At 46.0% G+C, this 22542-nt stretch overlaps 1 protein-coding gene across 1 annotated transcript in view; it reads right to left on the reverse strand.

Moving 5' to 3' along the window:
• The window catches only part of cenpq (centromere protein Q), a 67392-nt gene that overhangs the window by 26254 nt on the left and 18596 nt on the right, over window positions 1–22542 (reverse strand). Inside the window, exons 2-5 of the mRNA XM_080201853.1 lie at window positions 15958–16101; window positions 10022–10076; window positions 8678–8786; window positions 586–654 (exon numbers count right to left, since the gene is read on the reverse strand). Coding sequence (XP_080057979.1) covers window positions 586–654; window positions 8678–8786; window positions 10022–10076; window positions 15958–16035 — 311 coding nt within the window. The 5' untranslated portion in view covers window positions 16036–16101. The remainder of the gene's footprint in view (window positions 1–585; window positions 655–8677; window positions 8787–10021; window positions 10077–15957; window positions 16102–22542) is intronic.

Here is a 22542-nt window from a genome sequence, read left to right on the forward strand (position 1 = left end):
ATATGATAGTGATGGTTAAGGGGCACCTGGATAAATATATGAATACAGTGGGAACAGAGGGATATGGTATCTGGAAGGGCAGAGAGTTTTAGTTCAGTCAGGCAGCCTGGTCGGTGCAGGCTTGGAAGGCCGAATGGTGAGTTCCTGTGCTGTAATTTTCTTTGTTCTTTGCTCATTGCGGTGCTACCTCAGTACTGACCCTACGACAGTGAGGCACTCCCTCAGCATTGCACTGAATGGTTACCCTGAGCTTGGTAGTGAAATCTTTCACTGAACCCCTGAGCCTCATCCAGTTTTGAACTAAGCCAAAGGCTAAGACTCAGTGACATTGAGATCAAGAAGTTGGGTGTCTCCTCACAGCATATTGATACTTCCAGCTGAATAGCACTGGGCTTTGGACTTGAGCTCTTGCTCAATCATTACTGATGGATTTTGAAATAGTCTTTAAAATGGTGCGACTCCTACTCAATACCTGCTGCGGCTCTCACACCTCAAAATGTATTGCTGCTGCAAGACTAGCTATTCATGTTATAAACCTCACATATCTGTACACTGCACACACAATCTTCACAGCACCACAATTACCTTTGTCTTAATTGGCTCAGATGCTCCTGGCTGTCTTCCTTCTTGAAACCCTTCTGTGGCAAAGAATTGCTGCGGGTAATCAAAGCACATGGTTCAAAACTTCCTCTATTCAGTAGAATGAGAGAGAGAGAGAGAGAGAGAGAAAGAGAAAAGTCCAATGCAGTGTTTAGAATACTGACCGCTCCACCGTAAGCAATGGGGCTGTGAGCTGCTCCCCCAAGCACTGAGAGCAGGGTCTGACGTTACTCGGCCACCATTCCACATGAGCCGACCTGTTACCACTACTGGCTCAGTGGCAGGAGGCTGCAGGTAGAAAATAGAAATGTTTGGGGAGCCACGTATCACTAGAGAAATCACTTCCTCAGCCCTTCACAACTGGTAATGGCATTGGCCTCACCAGCTGCCTCAGCCAAAAGTTAGTTAAGAAAGGGACGCTGGACTCATTTTCTGAATAAAAGTCGCACATCAGAAGGTTGACGTTGTCTGGATGGACCACTAATGAGTCTTTTCCACTGAGAAATTGGATCACACTGCAGGACTGGTGCATGCTGGTACACAGACAGTTGCAATGACACTAACATTTCTCAGTGTGCCTTTGCCACAGAGGGTTGTACACATATGGGTGAGTGTTGCAAGGGGTTACAAAGAATTTACCACATAAAAACAGATCACTCAGCCCATCTGCTCTGTTTTTGCCTCCTCCCTCCCCCCTCTCCAACTCACTTCATCAACATCTCCTTTTCTCCCTTGTGTTTATCCAGCTTCACTTTAAAAGCATCTATGCTATTCACCCCAGCCACTCCCTGGCAGCCAGTTCCACATTCTTATCATTCCCCAGAGAATTCCAGATTTGATGGGCCCTAGTTGTGTTTCCACTAGCAGATCTATCAAAACCTTGCATCATTTTAAACCTCTCTATCCAGCTTGTTCAGTATTGCTGGATTGGTAAATTCTCTCAGTCCCCAGTGCTTCTTCTTTTGATAATATGGAGACCAGAATGGCTGACAGTAACTCACAAGTGGCTTTTCTGCTTTTCAATTCTGTTCCCTTAGAAAAGAACCCAGCTGCTTTGTGTGTTTATCATTTTTCTTTTTAAAATTTATCATTTTAGCTTTCTCTGATGTCATTTCAAGTGACTTAAGTGTTGGTAGAAAAACACAAAATGCTGGAGAAACTCACGGATCAGTTGTGATGAAGGATCATCCAGTCTCGAAACGTTGGCTCTATTCTCTCTCCACAGATGCCAACAGACCTGCTGAGATTTTTCAGCATTTTGTGTTTCAGATTCCAGCATCTGCAGGATTGTATCTTTATCTTGCCATCTATTAAGGTAAACCTTAATGCTTCTGCTCCTCAACACAATTTTGCATTAATGCTCGCAAATCAACACTTCCCAAACATCTGTGACCAACAAGGTGCTAGCCTAGGTGGCAAGATTTGGGGTAAGGGAGGTGTTCTGGGATCCAGTTTTAAAATAAAAGATGGGAACTTAAACAGTGCACTTTAAATGAATCAATCCCATAATTTTCCATCAGGAACCCAAAGGAGAGAAACTTCAGCTCCCATCATCATAAGGAACGCAGTGATGTCACATCCTGCATAGCATCACCCAATCAAATCTCCTTAAACCAAAATAAATGCCAGGATACTCCAATTGACTGGGAATATGGCAAATTGTAATGAGATTGTTGGGATTTCAGTTTCATTGGGGGATCAGATGTGAATGAGCACATTTAATTCTGATCTGACTGCAATAGGTCTGAGCTGAGGAATTGGGATGGGCCCGAGTGGGGGGGGGGCGGGAATTGGTATGGGCCTGAGTGGGGAGGGGGGGGGAGGGGGAATTGGGATGGGCCTGAGTTGGTGGGGGGAGGGATTGGGATGGGCCTGAGTAGGGGGGGGGAAATTGGTATGGGCCTGAGTGGGGAGGGGGAATTGGGATGGGCCTGAGTGGGGAGGGGGGGGGAGGGGGAATTGGTATGGGCCTGAGTGGGGAGGGGGAATTGGGATGGGCCTGAGTGGGGAGGGGGGGGGAGGGGGAATTGGTATGGGCCTGGGGGGGGGGGGGGGGGGGGGGGAGGAGGGATTGGGATGGGCCTGAGTTGGTGGGGGGAGGGATTGGGATGGGCCTGAATGGAGGGATTGCGATCCTGTCCCTTCTGATTACATTAGTAATTTATTTTTAAGGTTAAGTGTGAATATTCTTGCATTGCTTCTATCAATGGCTTTAATACAGGGCGTATGCAGTGTTTGTGTGTATTCACACAGCAGGGAGTTCAAGTTCCCAATATGAAGGCAAGGCTATGGTTTGGGTGCTCGAAGGTAATATTTGAATGGGCAGCTAGTGTATTTTTTCTTTCTGCTTGGGCCAGTGTAGTCATGATGGGCTGAATGGCCTCATTCCATGCTGTACCTTTTCTATGGCTCCATGGTTCTAAGGAGGGTGGGGGGGTCAGACAGCTGGGATTGGGTGTCAGTAGGGCACTTGGGCTGAACATTTGCCTGTGGTAAATACTCTTGCGGCAGCCCTGACGCTTGTTATGCTTGGAATGCTGTCAGCAGCAAACGCACCCATGCCAGCTTAAAGCTCCCTTCACACTTTGCCCAATTTAATCACCATCGTTATTGTTTTTGATTAAAATGTCCGATATCAGTTCCCATCTACTTTTTTAAAAAGCTGGATTCCCTATCACCCCGCCACCCACCGCACTCTCCGCCATCCCCTCCAAAATCTCACTGCCTAGTCTGACATGGCCCTCGGATGCAACGATTTGAGAACCAAGTGATTCCTTGCCCATTTCAGTGGGCAAGGAAGAATGATCACCAACAGGCCCAGTAAGAACAGCAGACTCCCCTCTGTAAAGAGACATTAGTGAATCAGCAACAAAACAGAAAATGCTGGAAAATCTCAGCAGGTCTGACAGCATCTGTGGAGAGAAAACAGAGCTAATGCTTTGGTCTGTATGCCCAGACTTGAAACATTGTCTCAGTTCTCTCTCCACAGATACTGTCAGACCTGCTGAGATTTTCCAGAATTTTCTGTTTTTGTTTCAGATTCCAGCTTCCGCAGTAATTTGCTTTTACATTTATGAATCAGTTATAGAATCGTAGAACACTACAGTGCAGAAAGAGGCCTTCGGTCCATTGAGTCTGCACTGACCACTATCCCACCCAGGCCCTACTCCCATATCCCTACATATTTTATCCGCTAATTCCTCTAACTTACACATCTCAGGACACTAAGGGGAAATTTTAGCATGGCCAATCAACCTAACCTGCACATCTTTGGACTGTGGGAGGAAACCCACACAGACACGAGGAGAATATGCAAACTCCACACAGACAGTGACCCGAGCTGGGAATCGAACCCAGGTCCCTGGAGCTGTGAAGCAGCAGTGTTAACCACTGTGCCGTGTTTCTACAATAATCTAACCATCTCACACAATTATAGAATGATACAGTGTAATGGTGCACTGATAATATCACTGGACTTATAACCCTGAGGCCCAGGGAGAAAACAGGGGGAAACAGGTTCAAATCCCACCATGGCAATTGGTGGGATTTAAATTCAATGAATGAATCTGGAATATAAAGTCTCAGTAACGGTGATCATGAAACCATTGTTGATTGTTGGAAAAACCCATCTGGTTCACCAATGTCCTTTAGGGAAGGAAATCTACTATTCTTACCTGGTCTGGCCTACATGTGACTCCAGAACCACAGCAATGTGGTTGACTCTTAACTGCCCTCTGAAATGACCGAGTGAGCCACTCAGTTTAAGGGCAATTATAGATGATCTAGAAATGCTGCTCCAGCCGGTGATGCCCACATTCCCCTGTAAGGATAAAGAAAGTGGCAGGAGGAGGTTGATCAACTCGTAGTGTTTGTACATGCCCTTTGAAGGTGCTTTCCAATTAGTTCCACTCCTCCCTAAAAAGTATCGATCCGATTCCTCTTTTGAAAGTTATTGGATTGGCTTCCACTGTTCTGTCAGACAGGCCTTCCAGATCATGGCCATGATCTTCAGCCATCCACGCTGGCAGGATTCTCCGGTCCCGAGGCAGATATCCCCCAGACGTAGGAATTCCATTGGCAATGTTGGGACCAGAGAATCCCACTGCTGGTGCCTCCTCATGCCAACGGGAAACACAGGTCTGGATCCAGAGAATCCCGCCCCATATTTTTTCACTCATGTTCCCTTCTTTTTTTTTAACCATCAGCTGAAATCTGCATCTTCTTGTTTGAAATCTTTGATGCGGTCACAGAGCGGGGGCGGGTGGTCAATGAGATGGTGTTGATGTGGTTCCAAAAGGCATTTGATACAATGCCATACAACAGATTTAGAACTGTTGGAATAAAAACGATAGCAGCAACATCACTACAAAATTGGCTTAGTGCCAGGACACAGCGAGCAATGGTCAGTGGATATTTTTTGAACTGGAGGAATATTTGTAGTGGAATTCCCCAAGGCTTGGTGTTGGGACGCTTGCTCTTCCTGATATTTATTCAAGATACAGACCTTGGTACACAACGAGCAGTTTAAAAGACAATATAAAACTTGGAAAGGAGGGCAGTGAGGAACTTCGAAATGTTAGTGCAATGGCAGACAAGTAGCAGATGAAACCTGATGCAGAGAAGTATGAAATGATTTGTTTTGGTAGAACAAATGTGGAGCAATACTAAAGAAGTGAAATTCTAAAGAGGGTGCAAGAGCAGAGAAATCTGGGATTATATGTGTATAAATTAGCCAGGCAGAGAGGGGAGAGAACAGTTAAAGTTGAGAGCTTTGTGGACTTTATTAATAGGACATAGAGGACACGTACCAACTGACTAGAACTGTACCAACCAGCTCAAGAATTGCTTATTCCCTGCTGCTATCAGACTTTTGAATGGACCTACCTTGCATTAAGAACATAAGAAATAGGAGCAGGAGTAGGCCAACTAGCCCCTCGAGCCTGCCCCGCCATTCAATAAGATCATGGCTGATCTGTCGTGGCTCAGTTCCACATTCCCGCCCTCTCCCCATAACCCTTAATCCCCTCTCTTACCAAAAACCCATCAACCCGCGTCTTAAAAATATTTAGCGAGGTAGCCTCCACCACTTCAACGGGCAGAGAATTCCAGAGATTCACCACCCTTTGAGTGAAAAAGTTCCTCCTCAACTCCGTTCTAAACCGCCCCCCCTTTATCTTGAGGCTGTGCCCCCTAGTCCTACTATCCTTTCTGAGCGGGAAGAGTCTCTCCACCTCTATCCTATCCATCCCATTCATCATCTTATACGTCTCAATGAGATCTCCCCTCATTCTTCTAAACTCTAACGAGTACAAGCCTAATTTATTCAGCCTCTCCTCATAGCTCAACCCCCTGAACTCCGGCATCAGCCTAGTAAACCTCCTCTGCACTCCCTCCAAGGCCAAAATATCCTTGCGTAAGTACGGCGCCCAAAACTGCGCACAGTACTCCAGCTGCGGCCTCACCAATGCCCTATACAGCCGCGGCAAGACCTCCCTACTTTTATATTCAATCCCCCTCGCGATGAAGGCCAGCATCCCATTCGCCTTCCTGACCACCTGCTGCACCTGCAAGCTGGGTTTTTGCGACTCATGCACAAGGACCCCGAGGTCCCTCTGCACCGTCGCCTGCTGCAGTTTTTCGCCACGTAAGTAATAATCCTTCCTACCATTATTCCTACCAAAGTGGACCACCTCGCACTTGCCAACATTAAATTCCATTTGCCATTTCCTGGCCCATTCGCCCAGCCTATCTAGATCCTTCTGTAGATTCTCACCACCCTCCGCACAATTTGCCTTTCCACCAATCTTGGTGTCATCAGCAAATTTCAACACCCTACACTCGGTTCCCTCCTCCAGATCATCTATATAAATGGTAAATAGCTGAGGCCCCAGCACCTACCCCTGGGGCACTCCACTAGTCACCATCCGCCAATCCGAATAGCACCCATTGACCCCCACTCTCTGCCTCCTATTTGACAACCAGTCCTCTATCCACGCTAACACCCTACCCCCAACTCCATGCCCCCTGACCTTCTACAATAACCTCTTGTGAGGCACTTTGTCAAACGCCTTCTGAAAATCTAGAAAGACCACATCCACTGGCTCTCCTCTATCCACCGCCCTAGACACATCCTCATAGAACTCCAGTAAATTTGTCAGACACGACTTCCCTTTAGATGATCTTTCTCTACACCCTAGTTATCACTATAACATTACGTTCAGCATCCTTTTTCCTTCTCTATGAATGGTATGCTTTGTCCGTACAGTGCACAAGAAACAATACTTTTCACTGTATATGAACTAATACATGTGACAATAATTTTTTGTTTCGTTTTTATTCCAATTCAATCCAATCAAGTCCAATTCAGAGTCTCAACAAATTGGGACATTCCCGGTCCAAGCTAACAAGACAGGGCTCTCACCTCCTGTCTTAGGCTTGATCTACATGATCCAAACTGATTGGAGGAGGCATAGCTCCTCCTTCAAGGCTTGATCTCATTTGCATTTTAGCCAAAGGCCCAGGTGCCGCTTTTAAAAATTGTTTCAAAATGAAGCTGAAATGGAACCTAATGGCTTCAACCAAGCACAGCACTTGATCCGCACTTGATCTTAACCAAAAGACTGAGAAGTGACAATAATACATCAAATTAAGGAAGTTGTTAAACTTTGAGAAAACACTAGTTCAGCCTCAACTGGAGGCCAGTTCTGAGCATCACACTTCAGGAAGGATGTGAAGGCATGAGAGACAGCGTAGAAAAGATACACGAGAATTGGAGCAGGGATGAGGAACTTCGTTTCAAAGAAAGACTGAAGAAATTTCAACTATTTCCCTTGCAGGAGCGGGGTAAGGTTGAGAGGAGATTTGATAGTGATATTCAAAATCACAGGGAACCTGGGTACAGTGACAGGAGAGAAACTGTTCCCATTGGTGTAAAGATTGAGGACCAGAGTGACAGACTAAACATGAGGAAAATCCTGTTCATGCAGAGAGTGTTAGGATCTGGAATGCGCTGCCTGAGAGTTGGTAGAGGCAAATTCAATCGAGGAAGCAGAAGGGAATTGGATCATTAACTGAAAAGGAAAAATGTGCAGCGTGATGGAGAGAATGCAGGGGAATGACACTGGGTGAATTACTCCTTCAGGGTGCTAGAATAGATGTGACGCTGAATGGCCTCCTTCTGTTTGTTAGGACTCTGTGAAAGCCTTCATGGTCACCACTATGGCTGGCCACTTTCCATTTATCATCGAAGCTTCCTAAACCTGAACATCAATTCTCAAACTGCCACTTGGTTCTGGTCCACTAACATCACTGTTCCCATGACCTGGGATTGTATGTTGGGGCAGTGGAGGGAGGGAGAGCTGTACTTTGCATTTAGGACACACCATAGCATGATTGCTATTGTGTGGTGAGGCAGGAACAGAGGCATCTTTACTTTGCTTCCAGATCTGCCTCAGCTGGGAGTGCTTCATGTTGATACTGGGAATGGAATTTTCCCGCCCAGCTCGCTATGGGAATCATAGCTAGAAATTACCAACGTGTGTCTGAAGAGGAAACTGTTCCATTACATCCAGTAGACAGGGCAGTAACAAACCGTGTGACACAACTGGCCTGTACACCACACCAATCTCCTCCCAGTTCCCTTCACACCCTTCCCCATCCTCCTTTCACCGAGCAACATCTTCTATTCCTTTCTCCTTTGACTGCTTATCCATCATCCCTTTAAATGCATCCACACTATTCACCTCAACCACTCCCTATGGGAATGAATTTCACATCCTCGCCACTCTCTGGGTAAATAACTTGCTCCTGAATTCCCCATTGGATTTTTTAGTGACTACCCTATATTGATGACACTGAGTTCTAGTCCTTCCCAGAGCATGAAAACATCTTCACTCCATCTACTCCAGCAAATACTTTCAGAATTTTAAAGACCTCGATCGGGTCACCATCCCCATCATAATCTTTTGAGGAGAAAAGAGCCCCAGCCTGATCAGTAAGCCCAGCTCTGATATTGCCTGCATTAAGCATCAAGAGACCCCCAGTTAACTGAACACACTGGTAACTGATGGGTACATACTACAGAGCGATGTCGACCGCTGCAGCGATGTAGTCTCTGGTACTCTGGGGTAGTGGTTTCCATCGAGCAGTTTTCACACTGGACACCTTCGCCTTCTTGTGTTTGGGATCTGTTCAGAAACCATTTCAAAGAGCACGGGTTAGTGCGGTGGTCTGGGCAAAACAAACTGTTATCTCTGATTAACAATAAATAACCTGAGGTCCTGCGGCTGACTCTCAAGCCTCTCCAGTTAGCTCAGAAACTGGTACCTCAGTAAGTGCAGCAGGAGGAATCTCCTGTGAAGTTTAACACTGCCATCACGTACAAGCCCTTACATAAAAACAGAGTTAGCGTTCGCCATTCCTCAGTGTTCCAACCTGGAACATTGGCTAGTATTTTCACCCATACTGGGTTTACTGGTGGCGCTGAGGTCTTCCATTCCTGCTGAAGCCAATGGCCATTTGTGTTGCTTGCTAGTCATGCTGCCAAGGACCGCCTGCAAGGGAGCGGGGGGGCGGGGGGGTACCTTTGGTGGCATCTTCTGCTCTTTCAGCAGTAAGGGTCACAAAATGCCTGGAATTTTCCAGTCCCACCGATTATGAACACCCATCCTCTTTTCCCGGCAACAGGGAATGTGAACACAGAAAAACCCATTGACAGCAGTGGGACCAGACCAGACCATCCCATCCCACCACCAGCTAATGGCAGGCTGCCTCCGCCACTGTGAAACACACTGTGAGGGGGGTGGGCAGAAAATCCCCCCCACCCCCACCCCTCCGCCATTAACTCTGCTTCCCTCGCCACAGATTGAACCAGACCTGCTGAGTATTTCTATATTCTCTGTTTCTGTGCTCTCATTATAAGCAATGTGGAAATGCCAGTGTTGGACTGGGGTAAACACAGTAAGAAGTCTCAAACACCAGGTTAAAGTCCAACAGGTTTATTTGGTAGCACAAGCTTTTGGAGCACTGCTCCTTCATCTCATTATAAGCCCAAGCAAAAGGTAAGTACCAAAAGTCACTGTTTTACACAAAAGGTGACAAACAAGTAGGCTGATCTGCAGGTCAGGCAAGAAAAAGACCTCACATAGTTGCTAGCTTTGCCATGAGGTGAAGGAACTTCAGTGGGCTGGAGGGAAGCCTTTTCACATTGGAAACTCCCTCAGCTTCACAGCTAGATTGGACTCTCACAGTAACCTATCCAAACAGATGGGAGCTCCTCATCACCTCTGTCCTGTGCTGGATTTTGATGCTAGGTCCCCGAGGAGTGAAGTCTAACACCCCCACTTCCCCACACTTTGCTTATTGAAAATAACTTGAGCTTTTCCGCATAAATTGGTTTGAAACAAGACTCAAGGGTGCTCACTTATCTGACTGGAAGTGCCTGCTGTTTCCCTCTGCCTTTTGGCAGGCGGTTCACTCTGTAAACAGGAGAGACAAGTTAACAAGCGGGATCTGACGTCTTGGAGTGAAAATGCATTTATTTCAATGGTCTGATGTGTAAAAGATCTAAAGTAGCTCTCCTTATTTTTTGGACTTATATCTTAACCTTGCCAATAAGATGGTTAGCCAACGTCCCTTAAACACATTTATTACAATTTGCAGTATGTTGCAATGCTGAAATCCAGCCTTTCTCCTTTTGAAATTCTAAACAGAATTCAGGTTCAGTTATGTCTTGAATTAGATAAATTCTGTGAAGGAGAGAAGATTGTAGGGATGTGAGAAAAGATTGGATTGTTCTCTACAGATTTGTTGGCTCGAATGTTGGCCTCCTGCACTCGCTGCTCCATGATTCTACTTTTCTGTCCTTGTGCCCTCTGCTGGCCGACTCTTGCGGAAAAACAGCCCCCCAGTTTCAGACCCGACAATCCTCCCCATCTCTATAATCTCCTCCAGCCTCAACAACCTTCCCGATCTCTATAATCTCCTCCTGCCCCAACAACTTTCCCTATCTCTGTAACCTCCCCCAACCCTTGCAACCCTCCTTATCTCCGTAACCTCCTCCAGCTCCAACCTTCCTTATCTCTGCAACCTTCTACAGCCTCTAAAACCCTCCCAGTCTCTGTGACCTCCTCAACCTTCAGTAACCTCTTCCAGCCCTGACAATCCTCCTATTTCTGTAACCTCCTCCAACCCCTACAATCCTCTCTATCACCTCCTCCAGTCACTACAACTCTCCTTATCTTTGTCACCTCCCTCAGTCACTACAACCCTCCCTATCTCTGCAACCTCAATTTAAAGAGAATATTATATTAGTTTTTGATGTGGGATCTGAATAGAAGTTCTTTTACATGAGATGAACCACTTGTTGAGACCTTTGAATAAGGTTTATGAATGGAAAGCTTTTCCTTATCAAATGTGTGAGGGTGAGAGCATATTATGTTGTTCAATGTTTAATTCCTTTCAACTCTGTTTCATTCCTGAGCTTTGTGCAAGGATATTGAGTAAGTAGCTATGGAGATGACATTGCGGGTAAGATGTGCCATTAGGGAGGTAGCTGGGAATCATGAGTTGGCATGGAGGGTGAGGGGCCAGAGGAAGAATAATTGTTTAATTTTCATCTTGGGGCATTTTGAAAAAAATGCTTTTTTTGAATGTATTTTAATTATTAAAAGCTAAGAGTTTCTGAAACAACTGGGAGCTGAGTGTTGAGAACGGAGGCAGCCTTCTAACCAGCTCGCATAGGCACTCGCCTCCCCCTTTCCCCCAACATCTCCCAGCCTCCATTCTGTGTCTCCGCGTGCCCTACAATTGGGTGGGCTGGACATTTGGAGCACATTTTACTAAGATGAGTTTAACAAATCAAGACATTTTCATACTTAACCCTCGGAATAGTAATCCAGCCCTATGTGTTTATAAAGTTCAGGATTCTTGTGTGTGCCTTACTCATTGCTCTCTCAACTTGTCCTCTACCTGGGCGGCATGGTGGACAGTGGTTAGCACTACTACCTCGCAGTATCAATGACCTGGGTTCGATTCCCGGCTTGGGTCACTGTCTATGCGGAGTCTGCACATTCTCCCCATGTCTGCGGGTGTTTCTTCCGGGTGCTCCACTTTCCTTTCACAGTCCAAAGACATATGAGTTAGGTTGATTGGCCATCTAAATTGAATTCTAATGTCGGGAGGGGGTGGTTGGCAGAGTGCTTGAGGGTTGTGAAAAGAAGCCCTGGGTGGGATAATGGTTGATGCAGAGTCGATGGGCCTCTCTCTGTACTTTGGGATTCTACGATCTTTTGACTGTGGGCAGAAGCTGGAGCGCTTGCAGGAAATCCACACAGACACAGGGAGAACATGCAAGGCTAGAACTGAATCAGGGTTTCTCGTGCTGAGGCAGCAGTGTTAACCACCGTGCTGCCAACAACTACAGCAATAACATCTAGTATTTACAAAGCATCTTCAGCACAGAGGAAATGTCCCATAGTGGGGGTATTTCAGACAATGAGACTGTGACACATGAGGACATGTGAGAAAAGGTGCCCCAAAGATTAGTCCAAGATTAAAGATTTTAAGGAGAGTCTGAAAGGAGTGGTTTCAATGGGAAGTTCCAGAAAGTAACATGCTGACAGTGTCACTGGTAGAAAGTTCAAACTGGGAATAGAGAAGGAATTGGCATCTGACAGTGCAGCACTCCCTCAGTACTGACCCTCTGACAGTGCAGCACTCCCTCAGTACTGACCCTCTGACAGTGCAGCACTCCCTCAGTACTGACCCTCTGACAGTGCAGCACTCCCTCAGTACTGACCCTCTGACAGTGCAGCACTCCCTCAGTACTGACCCTCTGACAGTGCAGCACTCCCTCAGCACTGACTGTGACAGGGCCTGGGTGGGATTGCTGTCGGTGCAGGCACAATGGGCTGAATGGTCTCCTTCTGCACTGTAGGGATTCTGTGATTCTACGAACTCTTGTGTACACAGATCCCCAGGTTCCTCTGCTCTTGTATCCCTTTTGCAACTCTATATTGTTTCTCTCTCTGTCTCTGTTATCCTTTCCAAAGTGGATTAAATGCCATCTGCCACCTGCCTGCCCATTGCACCAACCAGTCTTACCTCCTCTTGAAGTCTGCCCTATCCTCCTCCCAGTTCACAACAATTACAAATGTTAAGCCTCTGCAAACTTTGAGATCTGTTGACACCACCCTCCTCCAGTTAACCCCTGGATCATCGCAACTTTACCACTGAGATCACTAACTCAGCACAGGAAGGTGACAGAGCCTGAGATTTTCTTGCTTTGTATAAAGCACATGTCCATTGCCTTAAAATGGGTGAGCAATCAAGGTATTGGAGTGGTAACTATTTATATAAAACCACAGCTGGTTTGAAAACCTGATGCAATAGCACAGGAGGATATATTACAGGGTGGAGGCCACTTAACACACTGGTTTCCTCATTTCATCCGTGTGCTGATGGGAGCAGAGAAATGAAGGCCAAACCATAAGGAAGGAGAGAAAAATCATTGGGACATTCTTCCTGCATTTCTCAGCACTTGTCCCCTCCCACTTTTTCACATTCTTTACTTATTTCCCAACTTTTGTCAAAGTGAGGGACACATGCTTCTCTGTATAAAATATATATATAGATATTAACATGACTATTTCTAGAATTTAAAAATGTGAACAAAGATCCTTCAAATGGCTGATACTGTGTCTGCCTATTACTCCAGTGTAGGTGGGGCTGGGCGTTCAATCTGGGCAGTTTCGGTAATCTCATACCTCAAAGGAGCTATGGACAATCGCCTGGAGACTGTATATCCCAGCTATGAGGGCCTTTTGATAACCCCCAGGCTTATCAGCGAACATGGAGTATGTAGGAGGACACTGAATGGCCTCTCAAACATTCATTCTGAACCATAAAGGCAATCCTGAAAACCGAGCTGAATTCCAGTCTCTAGGTACAGATCCTTTAGTGAAGATGGTGGAGAGGTGGGAGTCATGCGACATGGGCCTTGTGGAACTGAAAAGCTCTGTCTGCTGTTTAGCACCTAAGCAGCAGCCTCTCAGACATGCAGCTCTGCCCAGATTGAATGCCCGGCCCCACCTACACTTTCTGCTGAAAATCCTGTACCATCACTAATTCATCTATCTCACCGTGTGAAGTCAATCTCACCGGAAAAATGAATTTCCAGCATCAGTTCTAATAGAATCTACAGTGCAGAATGAAGCCATTCGGCCCATTGAGTCTGAACCGACAACAATCCCACCCAGGCCCTATTCCTATAGCCCCTCATATTTACCCTGCTAATTCCCCGACACGATGGGGCAATTTAGCATGGCCAACCAACCTAACCCACACATCTTTGGACCCACTGGCCCCCATGAAAGAATTCCTCATTGGTCTTTAATTCTGGAACCCACAGGATGGGGGGAGTATAGAATTCTTAGTATGTGGCCCTTCATTTTAGTTTTATATAAGTAGACTAGTTAAGGTAGTTATAAAGTGTCATTATTATAATATGCAAAGGTATTATTAACTGTATAACCACAAATTAACCAAGTATTATAAGCTTAAACTATATTTTCAATGTATATGTATTCTGTACCTCGGCCAACTTGGTTCTGAATGCAGCATGATGGGAAAGAGCAGCAGACAGGCTGAATTCTTTTAATACAATGGACCACAGAAAGGCAGCTTCTGTTAGCTGTTTTGGGATATGCGAACGGCAAATTTGATTATAGGCCTGGTATTTAATGGAGTAAATTCGTTCATGGTGAGTGAGGCTGGAGCAGTCTCTCAAGCTGATAAAAGAGGCCGTGGTTGCAGTGAAAGAGTGACTCCTTTCACCAATTAAAAATAAGTCTCTTGGCTATGGCCTTGGACACTGCTAATGATGTGGGAAAGGAACCTACATGGGCAATAAGCTAATTGTCTCCTATTCCTGTTGACAGGTTATTGGCTAAGGTAATAATGTGCGATGTTGTGATTGGACCCTACAGTCTGATTGACGAGACTAGGTGGGATATTGAAATGTTCAGAATAATGCAATAATTTTACCTTGCAATATTGCAGAGAGGACAGTCAACCCTCAATGACTGTGTCTCCGTCCTGATGCATGCATTAACAAATAAATTCCTTTTTGTTCTTTAACTATATACTGTCTTTATGTATTGGTTCAGTGAGGTCAACTATGTACAGGGTACCCAGGGGACAGCTTAGAAAATTCCTCTTACATCACATGAAACAATATTTGTTTTCTCTGCATTCTCTGAACTATAAATCCTTCATTTCCCCATCCGTCTCTTTACCATCTGAATGTAAGGGTGGGGGGGCATTCTGACCCCTCCTCCTGCAATTTGAATGCATGCAATTAAACTAACCAGTGCAGTGGTTAGCACTGCTGCCTCGAAGCACCAGGGACATGGGTTCGATTTCTGGGCTTGGGTGACAGTGTGGAGTTTGCATGTTCTCCCCACGTCTGCATGGGTTTCCTCCAGGTGTTCCTGTTACCTCCCACAGTCCAAAGATGTGTAAGTTAGGTGGACTGACCATGCCAAATTGCCCCTTAGGCTGGAATTTTACTGCTCTGTCTACCATGGGAATCGGAATATGCGAGAGGCAGACAGTAGAAAGATCCGTTGACCTTGAGTGGGATTTTAAGGTTTCGGGATGAGCGTTGACGTAAAATCATAAAATCCCTACAGTACAGAAGAGGCCATTTGGCCACTGAGTTTGCACCGACCAAAATCCCACCCAGGCCCTATTCCCGTAACCACACATATTTACCCTGCTGACCCTCGTACAATCCCCCTTAAAATTTAGCATGACCAATTTACCTAATCTGCACATCTAACCGGAGCACCTGGAGGAAACCCACGCAGACATGGGGAGAATGTTCAAACACCACACGGACAGTGACCCGAGGCCAGAATTGAACCCGGATCCCTGGCGCTGTGAGGCAGCAGTGCTAACCATTGTGCCACCGTGCCACCCACCTTTAGTGTCCAAAGATGTGCAGCTTAGGTGGATTTGTGCCATGATAAATATGTGGGATTACTGGAACGGATGCGGTTATGGGTAAAATGCTCCTTCAGAGAGTCGGTGCAGACTTGTTGGGCTGGATTGGCTTCCTTCTGCACTGAGGGATTCTATGATTCTAACACTTTGACTTCATCCTATCTCGAGTTTGCTGTGGGGTTATTAATAGAAAACTGGATCAAACCAAAACTGAGGGGTTGGGAAATACGTTGCCGCTTATAAAGAGGGAACAAATCAAAACACTTTTCTGTTTAAATTACACCTCCCTCCTGCCGTATCAGTCTCTCTCTGATTTCTAAACGCTATCCCTGTTGCCTTGGTTACATTCTGTACCTCTCTGTATCCCACTTCAACATTCTCTTTCCCTGCTGCTGTTGACGAGATCTTGGATGGTTTCTTCCTCTGCTTCATACTTTGGTGTCTTTTCCGCTGGCTCTAAGGCTGTTCTTGGTTCTTGCGTTTCTATTTGGTTAGTTCCTGCAGAGACAAAACAACGCACAATTTAAAATTCAATTCGCTTCTATCCTGTTTCCAGCTCCTTGGTTGATGTCAAGCCTCATCCTGACTTTGACAGGCTTTTGCACTTTTACAGCAGGCATGACTGGAGACATTGCAGGAACCAGGTATGCCCTGGAATACATTCTCCCTCTTCGCTGAAGATCCTCAAGCTAAGAGGAGAAATGCTGGGGTTCATGTTCCTGATATACAACCAAAGTCCAACTTTCGTGCTGGGTAAATTGTATATCTCAAGCCTGTTAAGTGCTGTGCCAGTCACACACGCAAGGATGAATAAGGCAAAGAAATCTCCCCAGATGAGTTCCATTAGCACAGGCAGACTGGATGGGGTGGCATGATGGCCCAGTAGATAGCACTGCTGCCTCACAGCGCCAGGGACACTGGCTTGATTCTGGCATTGGTAACTGTCTTGGGTGCTCCAGTTTCCTCCTACAGTCCAAAGATGTCTGATTTACGTGGATTGGCCATGCTAAATTGCCCATTAGTATCATCAGGTTGATTAGCAGGGTAATTACATAGTGTTACAGGGATAAGGCCTAGGGTGGGATTATTGTTACTGCAGACTAGGAGGGCTGAATGGCCTTTTTCTGCACTTTCAGGATTATCTTATTCATTGATAATTCACCATTCTTCTATTGCTGTGAACAATAATAACTTGAGGAAAAAAAGAAGTGCCTTTAACATCGTGAATAGGTCCCACTGCACTCCATGGAGAGCTTACTGGCTGACATTAAATTACCTGAGCTTGTGAACAGAAGTTTTGTAAAGAGAGGAGAGAGAGAGAGGTGGAGCGGTTTAGGGAGGGAATTCTAGAGCTTTGGACAGCTGAAGGCTGATGACACAGTTAAAATTGCTCAATTGCCAAAACTGGAGGAGCGCAGAAGTTTAAGGGCTGAAGGACATGGTAAGACTGTCGGGCCTTGCATCCTCACCCAAAACTATGAGATGATTGATGCATCGTGACCTCAGTCCTGAGTAACTCCAAGACAATGACTTGCATTTACATGAGCTCCTTTAGTGCAGGTAAAATGTCTCAACAAGTTTCAGAGGAGAGTCTCTGTATCTCCTGATCCTCTTAAGTGTCTAAAAAATGTATTGACCTCAGTTTTGTTTATACTGAATAACTGAGCTTTCAATCCTCTGTGTGAAGAAATTTCTCATAAAATAAACGGCTGAACCCAAATTCTGCCAATAGTGGGAAAACGTGCTGCTGGGACGTATTGTGGCACAGCTCTTAACTACTATTCAGGTTTTTTTTCTCTCTTTAAATCTTGGTGATTCCTTGTATTATATTTGGCACTGCATTAAAAAAATACAGGTAATTGGAATTCAATCATAGATCCAGCTTTATATGAACATAAACAAACCATTCAGCCCCTCAAGATGCCACTCAAACATAGTGACTAATCTGTATCCCAGTTCCAGTTACATACCCTTAAGATCCACACCTAACAAATATCCAGAGTTACAGGATAGTTACAGGAGGTTGTTTAAGTTTATTTATTAGTGTCACAAGTAGGCTTACATTAATACCACAATGAAGTTACTGTGAAAATCCCCTAGTTGCCACACTCTGGCACCTGTTTGGGTACACTGAGGGAGAATTTAGCATGGCCAGTGCACCTAGCCAGCGCGTCTTTCGACTGTGGGAGGAAACCAGAGCACTCGGAGGGAGCCCATGCAGACATGGGGAGAACATGCAGACTCCAAGCCGGGAATCGAACCAGGGTCCTTGGCGCTGTGAGACAGAAGTGCTCACCACTGTGCCATCCCTGAAAACCTTGGATCCGGGAACATCTAGTCCTGACTCTTTTTGAGTCAGCTCTCCATTTTCATCAAAACATTGTATTCCTAAGTAGCTATTTGTATCTGCAGTTCATCAACACGAGTCACCAAGCTTTATATATTTTCACTTATGCACTATAAATCTAATCTAGATCTTTTGGAGTCCCTTTGACTGACCCCCATCTAATTGTTATCAATTTTTACTCCACTACTGTCTCTCCCAATATTTTATTCACCATGTTTCTCCTTCCAGGAAACATCCAGGTTACCATGCCTCTTCCAAGTTAGTTTAAGCCTGCCCCAACAGCATTAGCAAATTGCTTAATGCCCGCTATATATAGTGGAAGTAGAGGGGAAAACTGCTTTTAGCACTCCCAAGTGTGATCACTCTAAAGCCCTATACAATTACAGCAATACTTCCTTACTCATAGCTTCTTACAATAACACACTATTTGCTTTAGCAGTTTCATTGTGCACCTGTATGTCAGCTTTGTGATTTGTGTAAGGTCCCCTTGAATTTCAACGTGTATCTTACCTTTTAAAAAATATTGTTTCTTCCATTCTTCCTGTCAAAGTCAATAACTTCACACTTGCCCACATTACATTCCTTTTGCTAACAGCTCTTTACAGTCTCTCTATGTCTTTCCTCCCAGTTTACCTTCCCACCTTAGCTTTGCATCATCAGCAAACGTACAGGGTGGAACTTTCTGACCATTCGGCTGCTGGTGGGTCTTCCGGTTCTGCTGAAGTCGACTCTGCCTGCCGTGGGTTTCCCAGCAGCAGCATGTGTGAGCCACGCAAATTGCCATGGGCTTCAGTGGGACCGGATGATCCTGTCAGTAGTGGGAAAACCTGCTGCTGGGAGGTTTGTGGCACAGCACTTAACTACTATTCAGGTTTTTTTCTCTCTTTAAATCTTGGTGATTCCTTGTTTTATATTCGGCACTGCATTAAAAAAAACAGGTAATTGGAATTCAATCATAGATCCAGCTTTATATGAACATAAACAAACCATTCAGCCCCTCAAGATGCCACTCAAACATAGTGACTAATCAGTATCCCAGTTCCAGTTACATACCCTTAATATCCACTCCTAACAAATATCTATAAAATGTTAAACTTTTTTTGTTACTGAGCATTGATAACAATGGAAAAATGAACCTGCATTCACCTTTCAAACAATTGGATTTCACAGATTTGGAAGTAGTTATTAGCAACGTATCAATATTCTAAGGAATAGGTTCCCGTGGCCACACAACACTCTCACGTCGAGGATCTCTTTGTAAACCCACGTCATCAGTGGATGCAGCTTCTCCCTGAACGTTAGGACCGGGATCCCTCTGTGCTTCTACATTCTGGGGATAGGAATCCCGTGGCCACACAACACTCTCGCGTCGAGGATCTCTTTGTGAACCCACGTCGTCAGGTGCAGATCCTCCCTGAACTGCAGCGGGAGCTGGAGGCCTTTGTGCATCAACACTCTGGGGATAGGAATCCTGTGGCCACACAACACTCTCGCGTCGAGGATCTCTTTGTAAACCCACGTCGTCAGGCGTAGATTCTCCCTGAACCGCAGCGGGAGCTGGAGGCCTTTGTGCAGCGACAGTCTGGGGATAGGAATCCCGTGGCCACACAACACTCTCGCGTCGAGGATCTCTTTGTAAACCCACGTCGTCAGGCGCAGATTCTCCCTGAACCACAGCGGGAGCTGGAGGCCTTTGTGCAGCAACAGTCTGGGGATAGGAATCCCGTGGCCACACAACACTCTCGCGTCGAGGATCTCTTTGTAAACCCACGTCGTCAGGCGCAGATTCTCCCTGAACCACAGCGGGAGCTGGAGGCCTTTGTGCAGCGACAGTCTGGGGATAGGAATCCCGTGGCCACACAACACTCTCGCGTCGAGGATCTCTTTGTAAACCCACGTCGTCAGGCGCAGATTCTCCCTGAACCGCAGCGGAAGCTGGAGGCCTTTGTGCAGCGACAGTCTGGGGATAGGAATCCCGTGGCCACACAACACTCTCGCGTCGAGGATCTCTTTGTAAATTTACATTATCATGTACTGCAGCTTCTCCTTCAACTGGGATAGGACCTGGATCCCTCTGTGGTTCTGCACTCTGGGGCAAAGCGTCTCGTGGCCACACTACACTTTCTCGCCGAGGTTCCCTGGGAATTCCCAAGTTATTGTGGGCGTCCCTCTGTAACCCTATGTTTGGAGGAAATGGGTCTCTGGGCCAAGCTGAACTTGCACGACGAGGATCCCAAGGTAATCCAATATTAGCGGGTGTACGGTTCCTCTGCAATACTGCATTTGGAGGAAACTGGTCTCTTGGCCCAACAATACTTCTACGGCGAGGATCCCAAGGCAATGCCACATTCTCAGGAGGCTGGCCCCTCTGTAACACTATGTTTGAAGGAAAAGAGTCTCTTGGCCACACAACACTCTCACGCCGAGGGTCTCTTGCCAATCCTACATTATTAAAATCAGAATCGAGCACCCTTTGCAGCAGTGCATTTGGAGGAAGAAACTCTCTTGGACGTGCGACACTTCCACGTCGAGGGTCCCCAGCTGATGCTACATTCTGAAGAACTCGTGGCCACACAACACTCTCACGCCGAGGATCTCTTGTCAATCCTCCATTGTCAAGACCAGGATCTGGGTCCCTCGGTATCAGTGCATTTGGAGCTGGATGGTCTCTGGGCGTTGCAACACTTCCGCGTCGGGGGTCACTTTGTACTCCAACGTTTGGAGGGAACACAACACTTCTTCGATGAGGATCTCTGGTCAAAGCTCTAAATTCAGGAACTTCACACGGATTTGCTGTTCTGGGATCAAGGTCCAAATTAACATCATTTAAGTTATTATCTGCACCAGGACCTCCTTGTGATACATCACTGGAGTTACCTGAAATTAGGTTGTTGTTGTTATTGATATTGATATTGTTGTTATTGGTATTTTCATCAAAGCCTCTTTGGGATGCAGAGTTTCCTGGTTGTGCAGTATTCCCATACCTACATTTGTTAGATAATGGATCAGCAGGATCAAGATCACTTTGCGGCAATGCAGGTACAGCAGAATTAAAGCCCCGCACAATGTTCTGTGATGTTGTGTCTTCCAGCCAAGCAGCAGCCTCACGCTGTTGCACTCGTGCTCGTCTGCTCAGATCTACACCCAATAACGGACTATTATCAAATTCAAAATCTCTTTGCAACCCAATGTTCTGAGCAAGAGGGATTTGTGGCCAAACAATGTATTCACTCTGATGCTCTCTCTGCAGCACTATGTTATTGGGAATAGGAATTGCACCGGTATTTGGAATTGTAGATTCATTTTGTGACAAAACACCATGCTGAGATATCCTTGGTATAAGAGCTACATTACTTGACACATCACCTTGAAGCCACGGATAATTCCGCAAACTCGTAACCTGATTCTGAGCTCTTCTTGGTAATGCAATACATTCATTTGGCGGACCTCTGCCCAAACCATTGATATCATGCTCAGGGTATCTCCGCAATGGACGGACCGTCCGCTGAGGATATCTTCGCGACTCAAATGTCAGACCATTTTGATCTGTTGGCCACAATTCACGCTGGTTCCAACCTGTAAGTCCAAAAGAAGTCCCTGCACCAAAATTGCTTTGGTTATATGTTGGTCTTGGGCGACAACGCAAAGGGCCACAAAATGCTTTTGCAACAATACTCTTTCTAACACATGCTGTTTTTCTAATAGCAGCCTTATTTTTGCACAGACGTGATGCTCGGCTACTTGAAGATCCAACAGATCTTGACTTATAAGATGCTTTTGAAACGTTGGTCTGTGGTCGACGTGTTGCTCTCAACCGTTGACCTGATAAATTTATCTTTTTGCTTGCCCCTTTTGTGCTAGCAGTTTTACGCTTACAACCTACTTTCCTAAGAGCAGCCTTCTTCCTAACAGGCGCTCGTTTGGCCTTTAGTTTTGTGGATGCTCTTGTACGAGCAGCCTGTTGCCGGGTAGTTGGTCTTGCACGAGTAGTACCTTGCCGACGAGGTGCTCTTGAACCAGCAGTTGATCTGCGTCGCAGGGTTCTTGCGGTTCGCCTCCGATTGGCAACTCTTGCACGGGCAGCCCCTTTTCGACAAGATGACCTGGCCAAGATCCTCTTTCGCCCGCACACACACCTTGCTGGAAGTTTCGGTTGGCGTCGCCCTTTAGCGCCACATGGCGCTCTTGCGCCTGTAGTACGCCGCAACTGCGCCACTCTGCTGTTGAAGGTCTCAGTCACACCTCTTGCCAGCTAAATAATCACATACACTGCCTCTAGTAATGAACTATGGTCTAGCTAACGATCTATGTTAAACAGTAGGAGGACAAGGGTTGGGGGGGTTCACCCATTCAATGGGCTGTTGGGAGGAGGTTGGTTACATTGCTTACAATGAACTTGATGCCTTGCTGACGGGGCTTCAGCTCTACCAATACATCTCTCTCTGGATGGTCACCTTTCAGTCACGCCAACTCACTTGGTGACAGTGCCTCAGCTATGCTCCTTTGGTCTCTAATTCACAAATAGCAGTGAGGTGCTAGATGGTCAGGTCTTAACTTTTTGTAAATTACAAGTGGTCTTAGATCCCACTGCC

The sequence above is a fragment of the Carcharhinus amblyrhynchos genome, chromosome 13 (genome assembly GCF_965287045.1).
Source record: "Carcharhinus amblyrhynchos chromosome 13, sCarAmb.v2.hapA, whole genome shotgun sequence".
Classification (NCBI taxonomy): domain Eukaryota; kingdom Metazoa; phylum Chordata; class Chondrichthyes; order Carcharhiniformes; family Carcharhinidae; genus Carcharhinus; species Carcharhinus amblyrhynchos.